This window comes from Carcharodon carcharias, chromosome 26, assembly GCF_017639515.1.
Source record: "Carcharodon carcharias isolate sCarCar2 chromosome 26, sCarCar2.pri, whole genome shotgun sequence".
Classification (NCBI taxonomy): Eukaryota; Metazoa; Chordata; class Chondrichthyes; order Lamniformes; family Lamnidae; genus Carcharodon; species Carcharodon carcharias.
This window is the reverse complement of record NC_054492.1, coordinates 7,753,482-7,774,676: the sequence shown is the minus strand read 5'-3', so window position 1 is coordinate 7,774,676 and position 21,195 is coordinate 7,753,482. Positions and strand designations below refer to the sequence as shown.

The 21,195-nt window shown below is 42.3% G+C and overlaps 1 protein-coding gene across 3 annotated transcripts in view; it reads right to left on the bottom strand.

Annotated features, from left to right (window-relative positions):
- Positions 1 to 21,195, bottom strand: part of LOC121269880 (cell migration inducing hyaluronidase 1) — a 254,333-nt gene that overhangs the window by 197,572 nt on the left and 35,566 nt on the right. The window contains exons 12-14 of one of the 3 annotated variants that reach the window (XM_041174947.1): positions 10,875 to 10,963; positions 2,644 to 2,775; positions 2,436 to 2,471 (exon numbers count right to left, since the gene is read on the bottom strand). The exons of the other annotated variants lie outside the window; for them this stretch is intronic. Of the exons in view, the coding sequence (XP_041030881.1) occupies positions 2,436 to 2,471; positions 2,644 to 2,775; positions 10,875 to 10,963 (257 nt within the window). The remainder of the gene's footprint in view (positions 1 to 2,435; positions 2,472 to 2,643; positions 2,776 to 10,874; positions 10,964 to 21,195) is intronic. 3 annotated transcript variants of the gene reach the window in all.

The window sequence follows — 21,195 nt, the reverse complement described above, 5'->3', positions numbered from 1 at the left end:
TCTCAACAGAAATCTGAAACACCCTTGTTTTTTTTTGAAACAATGAATAAGATGTTAGCGCTGAAATCTGTGAAGATTAAATTGTGACCAGATTCAGAGTGATGTCAGTTGACTTATTTTACAACACACAGACCCACTAACACCATAGAGACGAAGCATGTCTTTGTCTTAAGTGATGCTATTGCTGTTTCTCAGTCAGAAGGTGCGGGGCCACTCCAGACAGTGCCACTAAATGGGAACCAGAGCTCCAGCTCCGAATTCTGGGTTGACTTTCAGCGGAATACTCACGGCTGGTGAGTTTGGGCTGCCCACCCCCACCCAGCAATTCATCCCCCATCATATAAATAGTGGAGCCCAGAGCACCCTCACACTATATAGGGGAGTTGACTGATATAAAGATGGTTTCAGACACGGAGGGAGCTGACAGACTGTTAATCAGCCTGAAGATCCTTCCAGTACTTTGCGCATTTCTGCAAGGGAAGTTCGTGTAAAAATGAAAACAACAACGTTCACAGGGTTGTTTTGATAAATGCTTCTTCCCTGCGGGGAGCCATGCCATTTGGGAATGTAAATTGAGAAGTTGTGGGCGTGCTAATGATTTTCGGTCCTGTTCAATAGCTGTTGGAATACTGAGTTTATTCCACTCATGAGATAGCTAACTGAATGAATTAGATCTAGCATTCTTTTGAATCACCTGTAATGAGAGAGAAAATAAAAGTTGCTTTGTATTCACTCTCAGAATCAGCAAAGTATCACCTGTCTCCTTAGCTACCTGCAGCATGACTGCTGTTTTTTGTTATGTAAAGCGAAGGAAGGTACAGAGTGGGGAAACAAAAACCACTAATGGTTGACTCTCTGTACCCAAGAGCATCCTGTCACCATGACGATAAATTCATGCTCCACACAACCTTTCACCAACATCTTCATTATCATTACAATAATTAAGCAAGGCATTCAGTGAGATGGATGTAGTGTTCATTGCTAGCATGCAATTAACTTCAATTAGAGTAGTTAACCTTTTAGCTCCTAATTCACCAAATTATTCCATTTTAAATTTATTATTTTATAAGAAACACAGAAACATCAAATGCAAAGCTTCCCACTGCCTCTCAGTAACTAGCTTTTCTACCCACACCCCTTCTACATCCTCTTCCACTACTGCCTATAAATTAACATCATCACATTCACATAAAAGTTGACACATCCATCAAAGCTTCATAAAAAAGAAAAGTCATCACCACTAAATTCAGTTCTGACTTCAGCACAGTATTCAAGCTGACACATCACTGCAGTACCAAGAGAGTGCTGCACTACCAGAAGTTGCAGTCTTTTGGATGAGACATTAAGCTTAGGCCAGGTCTGCCTGCTCAGTTGGACAGTGTTTGAAGAGCATGGTGGTCTCCTGGCATCTTGACCAACATTCTTTCCTCAATTAACACCACAGCAAAAAGCAGATTATCTGCTGCTTCATCCAAGTGCAGTTTGTGGGGCTTTGTTATGTCTATCAAAAGAAGGGATACAGTCATTGCCCCTGAAAAAGCAATTGGACAGGGTACCAGAGTGAGGGAGCAAAAGACCTGTAAGCAAGCAAAAAGCACTACAGAGACAAAAATAAAAATACCTGGAAAAACTCAGCAGGTCTGACAGCATCTGTGGAGAGGGATACAGTTAACGTTTCGAGTCCGTATGAGGTAGAGCTGGACAGAGGGCCAGTGGTGGATGGAGGTTGCCAAAAGATGTCATAGACAAAAGGACAAAGGGGTGTTGGCGGTGGTGATGTTAGCTAAGAAAAGTGCTAATGGTGACTTTAAGGGTAGAAAGCAGGATGAGCAAGTGACAGATAGCCCTAGTGGGGGTGGGGTGGGGGGAAGGGATGGAAATAAGTTAAAAGGTGGAGATAAAACAATGGATGGAAATACATTTAAAAATAATGGAAATAGGTAGGAAAAGAAAAATATATTGGGAAAAGGGGGATCGGAAAGGGGGTGTGGATAGAGGAGAGAGTTTATGATCTAAAGTTGTTGAACTCAATGTTCAGTCCGGAAGGCTGTAAAGTGCCTAGTCGTAAGATGAGATGCTGTTCGTCCAGTTTGCGGTGAGCTTTACGACAGAGAGATGGATTATGAGAGTATCATAGGAATTTAGAATGAAAATGTAAAAATCATTGTAGAAAATGTGGTTTTACAATGGGATTGAATGACGCCTGGGCAGCCTAGCCCAATTAACTTCTGGCCTCTAAACTAACTCAGGCTGAAGACTATCCTTTGTCTGTGCAAGGCTACAAGAAATCAACGAGTAATATTAAAACGTTTTTGCTTCTCTAGGCCAATTTCTGTACACCAATGTTTTGATGTTCAATTAAAAAGATTTGATCTGGAACAGAAGCTCACTAATTAAGGGATAAAAGTGAATAACAAATCTCCAAAGAAAGTTACCTTGCTAGAGTCAGGCCAATTCCATTGTCAGAGAACCTGTAAAAGTGTAAAAGAATGTGGTCACTTCCCTGAATTGCATACAACAAATTATTTCCAGTAATTAGCAGTGCATTTTATCCCTCAGTGCTGTATGTCTTATATAACTAGCAGTGCATAACATTCAGCACTGCTGCATGCCTAACATGTTAACTGTCACAAACACACATACCCAGAGTTGCGGAATATAATGTCTCCTCCTCTAGCCCAAGCTCCGTGGTCATTATTTTTAAAGGATACGAGACCGTCAATAATAGCAGGAACCCGTGGCTTTCTCGGGTCAGCGTTCTGATGTGGGCGGAACCTATGTCAAAGATACAAAACAGATGGTTGGTCCTGTCATGGACATACAAGAAGTCCCGTCTTGGAAACAGATGCTCTTGTCATCAACAAAGGCAGGAACTCAGGCCCTAAGCACTTAATAAACATCAGAAGCCAAGACTCAGCAGGAACAGAAGGCTAGGTATGACAGCTTTAAGCACTGGTGAATCATTAATCATTCATTATCAGTCGGACATAAATCGGAAAAATGTTTAGAGTCATAAATAAAGCACAAAAGCAAATGTAGCATTAAGAAAAAGTGCTGCTGGTCATAATGCTTCATCAAATTATCTAAGCAAACATTTAACATTAGTGCTGCACTTTGTCAGAGTGAAACAGCCAGCGAAAATTGAGCAACTTTGAGATGCACAATATTTTGCACTATTAAAAGGGAAGGTTGAATGGGAGGTGAAATAGTTTCCTATTGCTGCAAACTGCATACATTATAATGAGAAGTCCAGTGGAAATAAATGCCCATATTCTGAAACAATAATGCAGTACTTTATACTTGCAAAATAAAATAATTACATGGATGAAACAACATCTTTCTAATTATTAATTAAACTATGAAAGTGCATGTGAAGCTATGATGGTCCATGTACCTGTTTTCCAGTGTAAATATCGCTCAATATCAATGTATTGAGAATATCGTGGTGTGGTTTGACCAATATTTATTTATTGTTGTACATTTATAAAATGCAGGGGAGAATTAGAGTTAACCAGAAAATGATATTCTTTTTGCTTCAGTGTTAGCTCCCATTCAGGGCAACAGTCTCAATCCAGAATCAGACAGTTATGGGCTCATGTCCCACTTCAGCACATAGAACAATAGAGGACAGAAGGAGGCCATTCAGCTAATCAAGTCTGTTCTGGCTCTTTCAATGAGCAATCCAGTTAGTCCAACCAGCCCAACTATCCACCCCCGCTCTTTCTCCATGTCCCAGCAAATTTACCTCCTTCAGATGTTTATCCAATTCCCCTGTGAAGCCATTATTGAATCTGTTTCCACCAATCTGTCACGCAGTGCCTTCCAAATCCTAATCACTTGATGTATAAAGGAGTCTCTTTCCACACATGACTTCCAGTTCTTTTACCAATCACCTTAAATCTATGCTGTCTCATTAATCAAACCTACAGCCATTGGAAACGGTTTCTCTTTATTTACTCTATCTAAATCCTTTATGATTTTGAACACCTCTATCAATCCCATTAGCCTTCTCTGTTCGAAGGACACTAACCCCAGCTTCTGCAGACTATCCATGTAACTGGAATCTCTCGTCTCTCGAACCATGTTAATAAATGTCTTCCGTGTCAATGTATCAGTAACCACATTGCATGGCAATTATCTTGTTAAAGACAATTGCTAATTAAAACAGGTGATGGGCATTGGTTCTCCCATCTAAACAGTATAAATAGATACTACAGGAACACTTTGTGTGGAAGCTACTAGGAAGTCTGTAGTAAGAATAAAGCAGTTTGAAGTTAAAAATTTAAATAACTTTGGATTCATTCTTCTACCAGAAGTGCTTATTGTGAGTAACATGGTAACAGAGGTTGAACTTTAAGCTTTGGTGATTAATTGCTGTACATGAAGCTTTTTGTCTCAATCCTCTGAAGGAAAAGAAGTGTACTGTTGTTGACAATTTAAGTTGTGGAATGGCAAAAGGATGGTACAAAATCACAAGCTTTGACTATCCACCAATCTTTTGTGACTCTGAACCTTATCAGCAATGGAAGGCTGAAGTTGAAATGTGGATCTGGGTTACTTCTGTACCCCAAAAGAGGCAAGGTATGGTTTTGGTATTATCATCACTGCAAAAAGTAAGATAAGGAGTGAGGTATTTTCAGAGTGGAAAGTAGATGATTTGGATCATGGAGAGGGATTGGACCTTCTGTTACAATTTTTGGATAAGTTTTACAAAAAGGATGAGTCAGTGGAAGCGTATGAAGCTTGGATGATCTTTGATAGGTTGAGGAAATCAGATGATCAGTCCATGGAAAAATATATCATGGATTTTAATAAATGGTACAGCAAAGTACAGAGATTTGGTCTCAATTCTGGAATCTGTATTGGTGTATGTTACTGGACTGTGCTTGCATTTCCCATGTTGATAGTCTTTTAGTACTAACAAGGGTTCAAATCTGAGCAAAATAATCTCTCCTAGATCAAATAGCTGCTGCCCTAAAAACATTTCTGGGGAAACAGTTGTTCCCAGCCACTTTCTTAGCAAATATGAACAACTATGCCATGAAACAAAGGATGGAGGATTCTATGGTGGCTGAACTTGGAGGTTGACCAAATATTAGACGAAGAATCCAATACAAAGATGGGGGTTAATGACAAGAGGTCTGAAAACGGTTGTAACCCTAGCCAATTTGAGAGCCAGGTCAAAAACCACATCTGGGATGCTGACGGTAGGCATTTAAACCCCAAAAATACATGGGGAATGGTTAATTGGTGTTTTTAGTGTGATTCCCAGTATCATTATGCAATGAACTGCTCACAGCGAAAGAATCGTGTCTTTGAAGTGACCCAGGAGATGGATTCTTCTGAGGCTGAAAATGATGATGGTGACTGCCATGATGGAATTGTGTTGGTCACTGAAAGTTTGAGTCCGATGAGGAGTACCTTGATGGTCAATTCTCTCAACTGTGCAGTTCTGGACAGCGGTTGCACTTTTATGGTGTGTGACATTGCCTGGCTTGACTGCTATCTGGAATCTCTCGATGAGGCAGACCAGCAGAATGTCAAGGAGTATGAAAGCCCTACCTGCTTCAGGTTTGGAGATGACAATACATTAACATCCTCCAAAAGGGTGGTCCTCCCTTGTAAGATAGGAGGGATCAGTCTGTTTATCAGTACGAATGTGGTTTCTAATGAGATACCACTATTGTTAAGTTGATGAGAGAGGCTCAGATGACACTAGACACAAAGAATGATAGAGCAGTCGTGTTTGGGGGAAAAAATGTAGATCTACTTTTTTTGCAGTCAGGCTATTACTGCCTGCCGCTAAGGAAGCCAAAGATTTCTCATCAAGAAGCTCAAGAAGTTTTGTTAACTGTTGGGATTAAGAATTTGGTGGAAAAAAAGGTTATTTGGAAGTTACATAGAAAGTTTACACATCCGGTGCCACAGAAACTGAAGACTCTACTTCGAGATGTGGGAGTGGTTGATAAAGAATACAATGCCCTTATTGAGCAAATCACAGCTCAGTACTGAATTTGTCTTAAATATCATAAGACACCGCTGCGTCCTGTTGTGAGCTGCCACTTGCCAGGGAATTTAATGATGCAGTGACAAAGGACTTGAAAGTTTGGGACATGGATATTTACTATACTTCATAGATGTGGCAACCAGATTTAACCTATCCACTAATACATAGTAAAGACAAAAGGACCATTGTCAATAAGGTCATGGAGAAATGGGTAGGAACAGGGTAAGGAACACCAACAAAGTTTCTGACAGATAACGATGGGGAACGCAACAATGAGGAATTTTGAGGCATGCAAAAATTTGAACATCATAGTTATGCACACTGCAGCTGAAAGCCTGTTTAGTAACAATCTTTGCAAAAGAAACCATGCAGTAATAGACAACTTGACATAAAACATTGGCTGATCAACCAAATTGTAAATAGCATTAGAATGGGCAGTGCACGCAAAGAACTCTTTGCAAATGGTTGGGGGTACAATGCATACCAGTTGGTATATGTAACACCAAAGGCAACTTCAGATTTCTTATCAGATGCTCTCCCTGCTCTAGAAGGGACTAGCATTAGCTCCACTTTTTCTGCTCATCTGAACACTTTGCATGTGGGCAGAAAGGCTTTCATTAAAGCTGAGGTTTTGGAGAAAATTCGGTGAGCCCTACAGCACCACATAAGACCATCAGTTTAGACAAGGAGGCATGGTATAATACAAAAGGGAAGGCCAGAAAGGTTATAATGATGAAATGAAAAAAAAACTTTTTTTGCTTTATTATTGTGTGTGTGTGCAGATATACATGGTAAGGGAAATGTGGGATCTATGTATGTAAAAATACATGGGGTAGAATTTTCCTGTCAACGATTTGGGGGTGGGGCCCGCTCACCGATGGGGAAAATAACATTGGGAGGAACCCCTGACGTCATCCCGGTCCATTTAAATATCGAGGAAGGCGGGTTTGGACAGCGAAATTAGCTGTCCGCCTGCCGCCGAGCTGGTGGGGCCTGCCCACCCATCAAGGTAAAAATTCTGGCCATGGTTTCATTTCCTTCTGCTTGTTTTGAAAAAAAAAGTTCTTTAATTTTTCAAAGCTTTAACTTAAAAAAGAAAGCAGGAGAATCTGGCAATGTATCAGTAATTACATTGCATGGCAATTACCTTGTTAAAAATAGTTGCTAATTAAAACAGGTGATGGGCATTGGTTCTCCCATCTAAACAGTATAAATAGATACAGCTGAAACACATTCTGTGGATGTTATTAGGAAGTTTGCAGTGAGAATAAACCAGCTTGAAATATATATATAAAAAAACAGCTTTGGATTCATTCTTCCAGCAGAAGCACTTATTGTGAGTAATATTCTGTAACCCCGCCAAAGCCTTCATGTTCTTCCTAAAATGTGGTGCTCCTAATTGGACACAATATTCCAGCTAGGCCCAAACTGGTGCTTTTATATAGGTTATAACTTTCTGGCTTTTGTACTGTCTGCCTCTGTTCCTAAAACCCAAGATCATGGACACTTTGTTAACTGATTTGTTAACCTGTCCTACCATCTTCAAAACTTTATGCACAAGCACCTTGGCTGTCTTTTTTTACACCTTTTAAAAATGATGTAATTTAGCTTGTATTTTCTCTCCTCATTCTTATGACCAAATTGCATCACCTCTCACTTTCCCACACTGAATTTCATCTGCCATGTGTCCACCTGTTCCCTCAGCCTGTCGACCTCCTCCTTGAAGTTTATCACCATCCTCTTCACTGTTTACTATATTTCCAAGTTTCCTGCCATCTACAGATTTTGCAATTGTGCCCCGTGTCCCCCAAATCCAAGTTATTAATGTGCATGAAAAACAGCAGTGGTACTAGTCCTGAACCTTGGAAACTCCTCACCCTTTTTTAATTTGCTTTTTCATTTCTCCATACTACTTAGATTCAGCCTGATTCTCTTGTGGTATCAAATTGATACCCATTTTCTCTGCTTCACTCAACTCTTGAACTCTTTGTCATTCAGGGAGCCCCGGCTTTGTTTGCAATTGGCTTGACTAGAGCAAAAGATTGGGGAATTTAAAACACCTAGTTCTACACAAAAACACTTGCACCAGAGTTTCCCCAAATATTTTACACTGGTTCAAGATGCAACTCACCAAAATCATGCACCTGCCCACCGGTTAACATTGCATGTTTCTGCTGGTTTGGGGAAGTATAACTTTTAAAAGTGGTTTATTATGATTTCTCTTCAAATCAGTTTTTTTTGTAATAAATCTACCAGCTGTATTGATAAAAGTGGACCAAGTTACCCCTCTTAAATACATCAATTAATACTTAATGGAAAGGAAAAGAATGATTTCATTCTACTACACTGCCTGTGCTAGTTTAAGAGAATTTTACATTTGTGACATACAAATGATTTTTAGCAAAAACTTGGGCTAGCTGTAACCATCCAGTGTAACTTTGAATGCATTTTGATTGCAATTTTACAATTGCACTTAAAACAGAATCTCTATCACATAGTCTAGGTTGTCACACACAGCGCAGTAATGAGAGAGTGCTGCACTGTTGAAGATCCTGTCTTTCTGATGGGAGGTCAAACAGAGGTTCAATCTGCCTGCTCAAGTGAACATAAGGAACTAATTTTAAAGATGTGCAGGCAAGTTCTCCCGGTGTCCTCATCAATATTTTATTCCTCAACCAATACCACAAGAATAGGTTATCTGGTCCATTAATCTTATTGCTGTCTATCAGATCTGTGTATGCAAAATGGCTGCTGTTTGCTGCAGCACAACAGTGACTACACTTCAGAAGCACTCTATTGGCAGTGAAACACTTCGGGACATCTACTGTTATGAAAGGTGCTGCAGAAATGAAACATCTTTATATTTTCTCAACGGCAGAGTACTGAAAAAAACAGCAAATGCTAAATACAGAACCAAGCACCAAAAGCACATTACACTGAAACCCATATAACTTGACAAAAATATTCACAGAAAACAGAGCAGTAGGATGGAACAATAGGATAAATTCACTGATCGATGGCCCAGAGACTGTTTGAAGGAAGCTTTAGCCAAAGAAATACCTACACTACCATAGCCCAGATCATCATCAGAGTTGAAAATCCATGAACTTACTCTATAGAGGACACTTAGGGATTTGGAAAGAGCAAGCTATTCCAAACAATGGGTCATGTGAGCAGAGTGAAGGCATTATGTAGATTGGGGGAGTTAGCAAAAATTAGGCCTCGGGGGAATCAGTTTTTAGCAAAAACAAATAACACAATCCTCCATAAATCTTAACTGGGGGAAATGAACAGCAGTTCCTGCTCTCAGAAGGGAGAGACTAAAAATGAGCATCAAAGCCTATCAGTAATTACAAATTGCATAACTTCACTCAAATTATGCTTACATGAAATCTGCTTGAGTCTAATTTGTAATACTTCAAGAAGGTGTTTAAGAATTAGATTTCTGACAAGGATAGGACTGAACAGGAAGCTTTAATATTCCGAACGGAATCAATTTCTAATTATCAAACAAGAGTGTCTTTATCCTAAATTTATGCGCACAATTTCCTGGGACCTGCTCACACACAATGAGGGTTGGCTAGCTCAGTTGGCCAGAGTGTGATTCATATTGACACCAATGGTGTGGGTTTAACGCCTTTACTGGCTGTGGTAGTTCATGGAGGCCAGCCTCCTTATCTTACCCCATGCTTTATGTGGACTAGTCCTTCAAACCATGTATGTGTGTGTGTCTCTAACAGAGTGATTTCTAAGATCCCTTTGAACTGTGGCTGATTACCAAGCTCTCACTCATAAACAGGAATTTCCCAGCACTTCAAGTGAAGTTACTGTAGCAGAGTAAATTCTGGGCCGATAAGTTTGTGTATTAATATCCAAAATTTTTCAAACCTCCCACCTTACTTGAGAATCATAAATGATCTTGGACCATCTTTTAAGCAGGATAGATCAAACCTTTGAAACTCCTACCATCTACTAAAAGTTTACATTTTAGACATTGGGTGGGCATTAGAGATCAAATTCAATTAAAACAAAAAGGAATAATTTTATTTGAAAATGTGAATGTACGTATCTATCAAACATACATTAAATCCTTGAATACTGTCATGGTCCCTGAAATCAGAGGGCAAAACTACACCAGTGGTAACACCTGCTATTTGTATTTCTTGCAGAGTTGGTGAGAGGCAGGCACCTTCCCCCAGCTCAGTCTTCATAAGCAGCTTCTACCATTACTGGCTCCAAAACCACCTTTTGGAACTAACCTTTGGACTATTGTCAGCTTAAGTTGGAGGCATAAAGGGCACTGGCAGATCATGCAGAAAATGTTAGTGAGGCACAGGCTGATCTACAGCCTTCTGTATTGGCACACACTCTCAAAACACTGCTGGCTTTGTGTCTGAAACAGCTCTAACCATTTTTCACCCCAAAGAAACAAAACACATCCCCAAAACACCAAGAACAAATGTTTTTTTTTAAAAAGTTACTGCTAACAGGAATTAATATATAGTTGGTAGTACAGAACTTGAGTATTGCCGAAAAAAGAGACATGTCAAAGCTTCTTGTTTTGTACTCATCAGGATGTTTTGCAAGAATACCAATATAAGTGGAAAACAGCAAATTATACTATGTGAAGAGAGTGCAAATTGATTGGAAAGTGGACTCCAATTGGTAGAGGCATTGCCATGGAGAACGTACCAGTGATGGTGCCTGACAGTTAGCTGCCAAGCATTGTTTGAAATTTAAACCAGACAGCTTGACCCTAACTGGTCAAGACATTGCCCTGAGGAACATATCACTTAGTTTGTTTAACTGAAAGAGGTGCAACAGGCATGTACACACATTGTCCCAAAATAATAAGATTCCATTCTACCTTGCAAAATCGTGTTTGCAAAGAACCTCCCTGGGATCATCGGCATTGGATTGAGTTGTCTTCACTCCACTGCCAATAAAAAGTCCAGCCTGGGGAAAAGGAGAGCAGAAATCAGCCAGAGGAGAGAGATTGATCAAAACCTTACAACAATACAACTCGCCACGATCAATACTAGAGCTTGGCTCTCAATGCATAAGAAATACACAGACAGAGCACACAACTGCAACATCAGGTAGAATTAAGGATTTTCAGATTAAACCTTCTCCTTTTGTGGATTTGGTGTTTCATTGAAGCAAGCAGGAGACGCCATTGTAGGCTAATGAAACCCCTCGCTACACTGAAACTCCTGCACACTCAAATCCACAGCTCTTCCTCACCAATTAGACCCACTGAAGTTCTTTTGACCTCATCATACCTTTTCACTGACTTAAACTGATTCCTTCATTCTCATTCCCTGCTTTGCAATTTCCTGCCCTCTTCAAGATGTGAAAAACTGTCAGATTTTCGTTTTACCTCCATTTTTCACATGGTCTGTGCAATAATTTTCCCTTCCTTTGTTCTAATTTGCTTTATAGTTTCCAACTGTTAATTTCAGCAAAATAATAGATGCGATCAAAAGGTGGTGGAACCTTGGTTGAAAATGCCAATAGACTATTGCTTCATATTTAACGCAATACTCAGAACTCCCACCTCTCTGAAAATAGGCAAACAGGCAGCAATGAGGAGTAACAAAGGCAAATTCGTTGAGACCATTAACGAGGAACTTATGGAATTTTCCTTAGTTGCACAATTAAATCAAAAAGTATTTCACTTCAGGTCGAACTTGGCTTGAGGGAGCTTCATGATTGGGAAACACTAAAGCATCAGCCCAGCATGATGGAAGTGAATAGTACACAGGGGTTTTTAGCAGGGAGCTGGTCATTGATGGGGGCACTGCAGTTGCTAAGCTGGAGGAGGGGAAGAAGAGCGCAAAGGATTTAAGAGGTGCACAACTTGCAACATGTAGTACCAAAGGCATTGACCTAATGCAGTATTTATATGCAAGCTGGAGAAAATGAAAGAGAAGAGTCATGCTCATTAGGCTGTATTGGAAGTACACCCCACGAATCCCACTCAGACACATGGCGCTCAGTTATCTATAATCCACTACAAGTGGAAATTAAGGTCATCACTTCCCTGAGCTTCAACTTCAGGGAACATCTCCAGAATCAACCACTTCTTTCAGCTTTGAAGAACTGACTTTCTTCATCCAAAATAAAAGAATGGCAAGCACAGAAGTTTTTTTTTAACGTTAATAGCAGTGAGAAACTAATTGGATAGTTCTTTCAGAGTGCCAGCACAGACTTGATGAGCCAAATGGCCTGGTTCTACGCTGTAAGATTCTATTCTATGTGGGGTACATGCTTCTGCATGGTGCCAGTGGGATAGCTACAGGAAATACAGGAAGCCCTTGACCTATCTTTGTGACAAGTACATCCACATTAGTCAGGGGTATCCTTCAGAAGGTGCAGCACAGAAGGAGGCCACTCAGCCCATCACATTTATGTTGGTGCTAGTCTTCAAATAGAACTATCTACACGAGCTTCAATTTTGTTCTTCGTACCTCAGGTGTTTTGACTTCAACAATAACTTATAAATCTGAACAATGGCAAAAGGAGGTTTCTTCAGAAAAAACATAGGAGGCCGGGATTCGACAGTACCCCGGTGGCAGGTTAACAGGTGATGGAGGCTGTAAAATTGGATGCAATGCAATATGTGCCATTCCCGGTACCCACACGCCCACCCTGTGTCAGGTGGCCTGCCCACCCACAGGCCAATTGAAGTCCTAAAGTGGTTAATTGATGGCCACTTAAGGGTCTTCTCCCGTTGTTGTGGTGATTGTACCTTCAGTGCGCAGAGGCTGATGCTGTGCGAAGCACAGCAGCTTTCACTGCTCAGGCTGGTGGCGGACGAGGGGGGAAGGTACCTCGTTTATGGGTCCCCTGTCCCCATTAGAGGCTCTCTACACACCATCCCCGCCCCCCGCCCCCATCCTCCACCACCACCCCCGAGGTCTTCCCAGCCCCAAGTTTCCCCTGCCCTACCCACCCTGGCCTCCCAGAGGCCCCGCCCACTTACCTTCGCATATGGCCCCATCAACAATCGCCATTGGGGACTCATTGCAGTCCCAGCAGTGGCCACTGTTCCTGGTGGCGCTGCTGGGACCAGAGACCATTTGATTGGCCGTCAGCTTTCCGGGATTTGTTCCTCAGATGGGGGCGGAAGGCACAGCTCTAGCCAATTAATCATCCGATGGCTGTTAATTGGCTGCGAGACGCACTGGCCAAGTGAATGAAGCTCGCCCCCAAATTTTCACTGAGGAGTCAGGAACCCTGCCCCCACTGTAAAATCCTGGTGAAGGATCTTGATCTCCAATTGGGCGAAAAACTCGGGGCAACAATCAGAATATAAACTATGACCAGAGTCAGAACAGAAAGGGGGTGAACTCAAGGCCTTTGTTAGGAATTGAACATTTGGGGGTCAGAGAGGGGAACATCAGAGGAGATAGTGAAAACATGACAAAGGAGCACAACCATCACAGTCAGTCAGTCAGTCTGTCTCACTAACTCGGAGATCAGCACTAAAAATATTTTCGAGTGTGGGAATTCACATGATGTGTTCAGTATTTGATGACGCGGGAATTGCTATTGGCCAATGAGTGTGCCTCTGTGTCACACTGTGAACATGGCCTTCAAAGGATCATGGACTGTGTGCCAAATGCAGCCGATGACTATGGGCTAGGCATCAGCCTAACGAAGACAGAGATACTCTACCAACCGCCAACAAATTCTGACTATACCGCACCTGCTATAACTATCAATGACACAAGCCCGAAGGCTGTTGATAAAGTCACCTAGCTCGGAAACACCATCTTCAGAAATGTCTGCATCAACAGTGAAGTGGCAAATAGGATTTCCAGAGCAAGTTCAGCGTTTGCCCATTTTCACAAGAGACTGTGGAGGAAATGAGGTATCAAACTTACAACAAAACCTTCGGTGTACAAAATTGTGGTAATACCTACCCTCCTATGTGCCTGTGAGACGTGGACTCCTACTCCAGACATATCAAGCAGTTGGACAGATTCCACATGAGATGCATTCAGAACATTATGGGCATCAAATGGGAGGTCAGTGTCCAACACTGAAGTACTTCAAAGAGCAGAATTGAAGCACTCATCATCAGAGTTCAGCTCAGATCGGGTGGACGTATAGTGCGTATGACTGACAATAAAACCCTAAGGCAGCCATATATTCACAACTTAAATAATACCTGCGAGCTAGACCAAGGTTAAGGTTCAAGGACTGCATGAAAGTGAACCTCAGGAAATGTGGCATATGCACTAAAGACTGGGGGAAAAATGCACAAGAAAGATGAAAGACTACCTGAGGAACAATCTCAAATTGTAACCGTCACACTGCACATACAGGCAGCTAAGGTCAAAAGGCCAGCTAGAAAGACCAGGCAGCTCTAACAAAATCAGACAATTCAGTCTTGCCAGCACTGGAAAGCCTTGTGGGTCTACAATCGGGTTCCCTGGCCATGTTAGAAGGTACAACACATGACTCTATCCAAGTAAGAAACAGCCATCTTCGATAATGAAACCAATGATGACGAAAAGATGTCTACCCACTACAGAACTTATTCTCCATAATACCAGGAGATCCAGTTTATGATCAGGAAGCATTTCTAACACAGAGCAGGGACTATTCTCAGTCACACAGAGGCAGCAATGGGCAACCATTAATTGTCAATTAAGAGCCCAATGAGGGGAAGGGGGAGGTCTCCCTTGGGGTCGTCTTGGCAGGGTGTACTCCCACTGATTGGCAGCAGCTCTGTGGAGGAGGCCTTCCAATGTTAGGCTGGGGTCTTTCAGAGCTGGAGGCTCCATACCCAGTGATGGGACCCCAGGTAGAAAAAGCCTGTGGACCAAACTAATCCTCCAGAGGAGCTTCTCCTCCACACCAAGGGACCCTACCAACTTCATCCCTATTTATTACTAAAATTTTATACATGCTTCCAAGGTCACCTCCATTTTGAGGCATCCTCACAGTCTCCTTTCTGCCTGAGCAGCACCTACCTTTCCTGGTGGGACTGCTGGCCTTTCAAAACTGCAGAACCTCTGACTGGAGTGATCTTCCGCCGGCTGCTGACCCAGAGGATTCATAACAGACCCGTGTGGGGTCCGGGCCCGGAAGTGGTCCCGACTCCATAAAATCAACAGAGGATTCTGCCCTAAGTAGCCAATCTCATGGCTAGATTCAGGGACGTTTCTTCTTTCAGTGCATCATCTGTGTTTATACATTTTTGTTATACACACTGATCTGATTGGAAGAAAGTAGTTTAAAGAAATTATTTAAGTAATTTGATTAGTTTTTTGTGATATTTGCTGTTTTGTAATTGGTAGTTTTGGCAGGGGGGTAGGAGAGGGGATTTTATTACTCAATGTTATGCTGGTTGTTCATTGTAATCTTTTATAGGGGGGCAGTGGCATGGTGGTATTGTCACTGGACCAGTATTCCAGAGTCCTAGGGTAATGGTCTGGGGATCTGGGTTCGAATCCCACCATTTGAATTCAACAAACATCTGGAATTAAATGTCTAATGATGACAATGAAACCATTGCTGATTGTTATAAAAACCCATCTGGCTCACTAATGTCCTTTTATGGAAGGAAATTTGCTGTCTTTACCTGGCCAACAATGTGGTTGCCTCTTTAAAAATTAAAGACATTAAAAATGCCCTCTGAATGAGGGCAATTAGGGATGGGCAATAAATGCTGGCCTAGCCAGAGACAGTCATGAACGAACAAAAAAATAATAATTGTTTAAATGAAAAACCCAGATAACTGAATAGGTTTTACTACCAAGAGGTTGAGCATTTGTTATACAACTCCACTGTATTATAAATAAGCCAGTTATTGAGCATATGTGTTTAGGAATAAAGAATTTTCGTGGTTGTACTTGGAACAGAAATTAAGCAATTGTTGTCCAGGCCTGCAGATCCACTCAATGGGATGTTTCTTATCTTATTCTTAGCTTGAATCTCAGAATTTCAGAACATATTTCAGAGTGGAGGGATGTATCTAGTACCTGCATTTATACATCAGGCAGTATAAGCTGAGAGCCATGTACAAACAACAAAAACGCCTTGTTAATTTCTTTCAAAAAACCCCCAGAGAATCAGGGGTGTAGTGCTTCTGGAGTTCACCGGGAGGGGGGGATGCTTGCAGACTGTTCCAAACACCAGGGCCCACGCTTAGTGTTTGCAACCAAGTTCTTGCCAGGTAATCCAGGGCAAGACCTCGGTCATCAATGCCATAAAAAGTGAGTATTTTACAACAGGCACATCCTGAAACATGGAGGCAGATCATAGGAAATGATTTCATTTTGAGAAGTGGGAGGGAGACAGCACTGAACCTTATCAAGCACCAGGCAAAAGCTATCTGGGTGAAGTGGGGTTTCGAGCTTTATAAGTGTTCTGAATTTGGAGAAGCCTGTTTGTGTAGAATTGTACCCCGCACAACAGTCTCGTTGCTGCAGATGTAATGTCCGCTGTTGTGTCTGCTTTCTGGGAGCTCTCGTTCTCATTCCACGTTTTGTGCTGATTTGTGTGTGAGTGTAGGGCTGGTGCGCGAGGCGACACCAGTCCTTTGGGTTCTGTAATCAGGAAAAGATGATCCTTCTGTTGCTACAAGCCAAATCTATTGGTGCCAACAGAGAGTGGGCAGATGGGATGGAGCAGAGACCTTGTTTTGGAACTGAAGGTTCCTGTTGATGAGAACTGTTCACTAAACCAATAGGCTGGCCAGGCTGCTCACCCCTATAAGCATCACAGTGCAAGCTAGCCTGTGGTATGTTCGAGGACAGCTTGTGACCAATTTCTCCCCTAAATCAGTTGGTGAAATCTTGATTATTGCCTCTTGACAACAACAGCTTGCATTTATATAAAAACATTTATTTAGCACCTTTTTAATGTAGTGAAACACCCCAGGTGTAAGGAGGGAATTCCAGAACTTAGGCAGCTGAAGGCAAGGCCAACATTGATGGGGCTAAGTGGGTGCGGGCACAGGAGAGGTCAGAGTTGGAGTAGCTCAGGGTCCTAGCAGGATTGTAGGGCTGGTGGAGGTTATAGGGATTCGGGTGAGGCCATAGAGGAATTTCAACACGGAGGATGAGAATTTTAAAATTGATTTCGAGTTGCTGATTGTCAAATTGTCTGAATATTTTGAGGAATCACAGAGCAGAAGAGACCCTTCGGCCCATCGAGTCTGCACCGACACGTGAGAAACACCTGATCTACCTACCTAATCCCATTTACCAGCACTTGGCCCATAGCCTTGAATATTATGACGTGCCAAGTGCTCATCCAGGTACTTTTTAAAGGATGTGAGGCAACCCGCCTCCAACACCCTCCCAGGCAGCGCATTCCAGACCCTCACCACCCTCTGGGTAAAGGTTTTTCCTCACATCCCCCCACTAAACCTCCTGCCCCTCATCTTGAACTTATGCCCCCTTGTGACTGACCCTTCAACTAAGGGGAACAACTGCTCCCTATCCACCCTGTCCATGCCCCTCATAATCTTGTACACCTCGATCAGGTCGCCCCTCGATCTTCTCTGCTCAAACGAAAACAACCCAAGTCCATCCAACCTCTCTTCATAACTTAAATGTTTCATCCCAGGCAACATCCTGGTGAATCTCCTCTGCACCCCCTCCAGTGCAATCAAATCCTTCCTATATTGTGGCGACCAGAACTGCACACAATACTCCAGCTGAAGCCTCACCAAGGTTCTATACAACTCCAACATGACCTCCCTACTTTTGTAATCTATGCCTCGATTGATAAAGCCAAGTGTTCCATATGCCTTTTTCACTACCCCACTAACGTGGCCTCTGCCTTCAGAAATCTATGTACACACACACCAAGGTCCCTTTGTTCCTCAGAACTTTCTAGTGTCAGGCTGTTCATTGAATACTTCCCTGTAAAATTACTCTTTCCAAAGTGTATCACCCACACTTTTCAGGGTTAAATTCCATCTGCCCATTTGACTGTCCCTCACTATATCTTCCTGTGGCCCAAGACACTCAACCTCACTGTTAACCACCCAGCCAATTTTTGTGTCATCTGCAAACTTACTAATCCTACCCTCCGCATAGTCATCTATGTCATTTATATAAATGACAAATAATAGGGGACCGAGCACAGATCCCTGTGGTACGCCACTGGACACTGGCTTCCAGTCACTAAAGCAGCCTTCTGTCATCACCCTCTGCCTCCTACAACTAAGCCAATTTTGAATCCACCTTATCAAATTACCCTGTATTCCATGTGCATTTGCCTTCTTTATAAGTCTCCCATGTGGGACCTTGTCAAAGGCTTTGCTGAAATCCATATAAACTACATCAACTGCACTACCCTCATCTACACATCTGGTCACCTCCTCAAAAAATTCAATCAAATTTATTAGGCATGACCTCCCTCTGACAAAGCCACGCTGACTATCCCTGATCAAACCTTGCCTCTCCAAGTGGAGATAGATACTCTCCTTCAGAACTTTCTCCAATAGTTTCCCCACCACTGACGTGAGACTCACTGGTCTGTAGTTCCCTGGCTTATCTCTACAACCCTGCTTAAATAGTGGAACCACATTAGCTGTTCTCCAGTCCACTGGCACCTCCTCCGTGGCCAGAGAGGAATTAAAAATTTGGGTCAGAGCCCCTGCGATCTCCTCCCTTGCCTCCCTCAGCAGTCTGGGACACAAATCATCTGGACCTGGAGATTTGTCCACTTTTAAGCCTTCCAACATTTCCAATACCTTGTCACTCCCTATATCAATTTGCTTAAGAACCTTGCAGTCTCTCTCCCCGAGTTCGATACCTTCATCCTCATTCTCTTAGGTGAAGATGGATGTGAAGTATTCACTTAGCACTCTAGCGATGTCCTCTGGCTCCACCCATAGATTGCCCCCTTGGTCCCTTATGGACCCTATTCTTTCCCTGGTTATTCTCTTCCCATTGATATACTTATAGAATATCTTGGGATTTTCCCTACTTTTACCAGCCAGAGCTTTCTCATATCCCCTCTTTGCTCTCCTGATTACTTTCTTAAGCTCCATCCTGCACTGTCTGTACTCCACTAATGCCTCTGCTGATTTGCTTCCCTTGTACCTGCTAAAAGTCTCTTTTTTTCTTCTCATCATAACCTGAATATCTCCTGGTCATCCATGGTTCTCTGGGCTTGTTACTCCTTCCTATCACCCTAGAGGGAACACTTTGAGCCTGTACCCTCCCCATTTCCTTTTTGAACACCCTCCACTGTTCCTCTAGATTTCCCCACAAGCAGCTGTTCCCAGTCTACCTTGGCCAAATCCTGCCTTATTTTACTAAAATCCACTCTCCCCTAATCCAAAACATTTTTTTGCAACTTGTCAATTTCTTTGTCCATAACAAACTTAAACTGTACCATGTTATGGTTGCTATCACTAAAATGCTCCCCCACCGCCACCTCAGCCACCTGTCCGGCTTCATTCCCCAGAATTAGGTCTAACAATGCACTTCTTGGACCCTCTACATATTGACCTAAAAAGTTCTCCTATACACATTTCAAGAAATCCACTCCATCCAAGCCCTTAACACTATGTCTATCCCAATTAATGTTGGGAAAGTTGAAATCACCTAATATATTACCCTATTTTTATTGTTTTTACACACTTCTGCACATATTTGCTCCTCAATTTCCCACTGACTATCTGGGGGTCTATAATAAACACCTAATAATGTGGCTGCCCCTTTTTTTATTCCTAAGCTCTACCCACAAAGCTTCATTCGATGCCCCCTCCAGATATCATCTCTCCTTACTGCAGTAACTGACTCCTTAACTAATAATGCAATGCCTCCTCCTATTTTACCCCCTCCCTTGTCTCGCCTGAAGATTCTATATCCCGGAATGTTAAGCAATCCTGCCCTTCCCTCAACCATGTCTCAGTGATGGCTACTATATCACAATTCCACATGTCGATCCTCACCCTTAACTCATCCGTTTTACCTGTAATACTCCTGGCATTACAGTAGAAACCATCCAGCCTTGCCTTACTCCCTTGAAGCTTATTGCAGCTGCACTCCCTCTGACTTGATTGTTTTACTATATTATGATGTGTCCCTATTCTGCTAACATTCTGTGTCCCCTCCCCCTGCCGAATTAGTTTAAACTCCTCCCAACAGCACTAGCAAACCCGCCCGCAAGGATGTTAGTCTCCCTCTAGTTCAGATGTAGACCATCCTGCTTGTACAGGCCCCACCTTCCCCAGAAACGATCCCAGTGATCCAGGAATCTAAAACCCTCCCTCCTGCACCAACTCTTAAGCCACGTATTCATCTGTGCTATTCCCCTATTTCTGAGCTCGCTAGCACGTGGCACTGGGAGTAATCCAGAGATTACAACCCAAGAGGTCTTGCTTTTTAGTCTACTTCCTAACTCCCTGAATTCTTGATGCAAGACCTCATCCCTCTTTCTACCTATGTCATTGGTACCAACATGTACCATGACCTCTGCCTTATCATCCTCCCCCCTTCAATAGGCCTTCAGTTCTGTTTTATGATATTACTGCTGGAAATCCTAATCCCTTTTCAAAAAAAAATGCAGTAAGAAATCACTTAGCACACAGAGCACGTGTAGTGTGTTGTAGGTGCGTTCATGGAGTATAAGAGGTGTACAAGCTATGACAGGTTTGGATAAGGTAGACAAGGGAAAAGAGTTCCCATTAGCATATAGTAGAAAGACTAGGGGACACAGGTATAAGGTTTTGGGCAGGTGATACAGGGGGAATGTGAGGAAGAACTTTTTATGCAACAAATGGTAATGACCTGGAACTCGCTGCCCACAAGAATGGTGGAAGCAGAGACAATCAATGATATCAAATGGAATTTGGATGGGCACTCAAGGGAAGTAAACTTACAGGATGCGGGGATAGAGGGGGAAATGGGACTCACTGGATTATTCCAGCCAATGTGGACTCAATGGGCTGAATGGCCTTCTTCTGTGCCATAAATGTTTCCATGACTCTATTTCCTTTGGTCAATATTCTTAGTGAAATCGTAAATACACATGCTCAGAGCTTTATTAGCAATATTAGCCAAAGAAAGTCTTCAGAAATATTTTTACAATGCTGTTACACTGAGCGATCTTGATGTATAGAAGGTATTTAAAGTAGTATGGATGGAGATGCAATGCAGTGTTATTATACATACTTGTTACAAAACAGTTCATGTGTCTTATACCTGCAG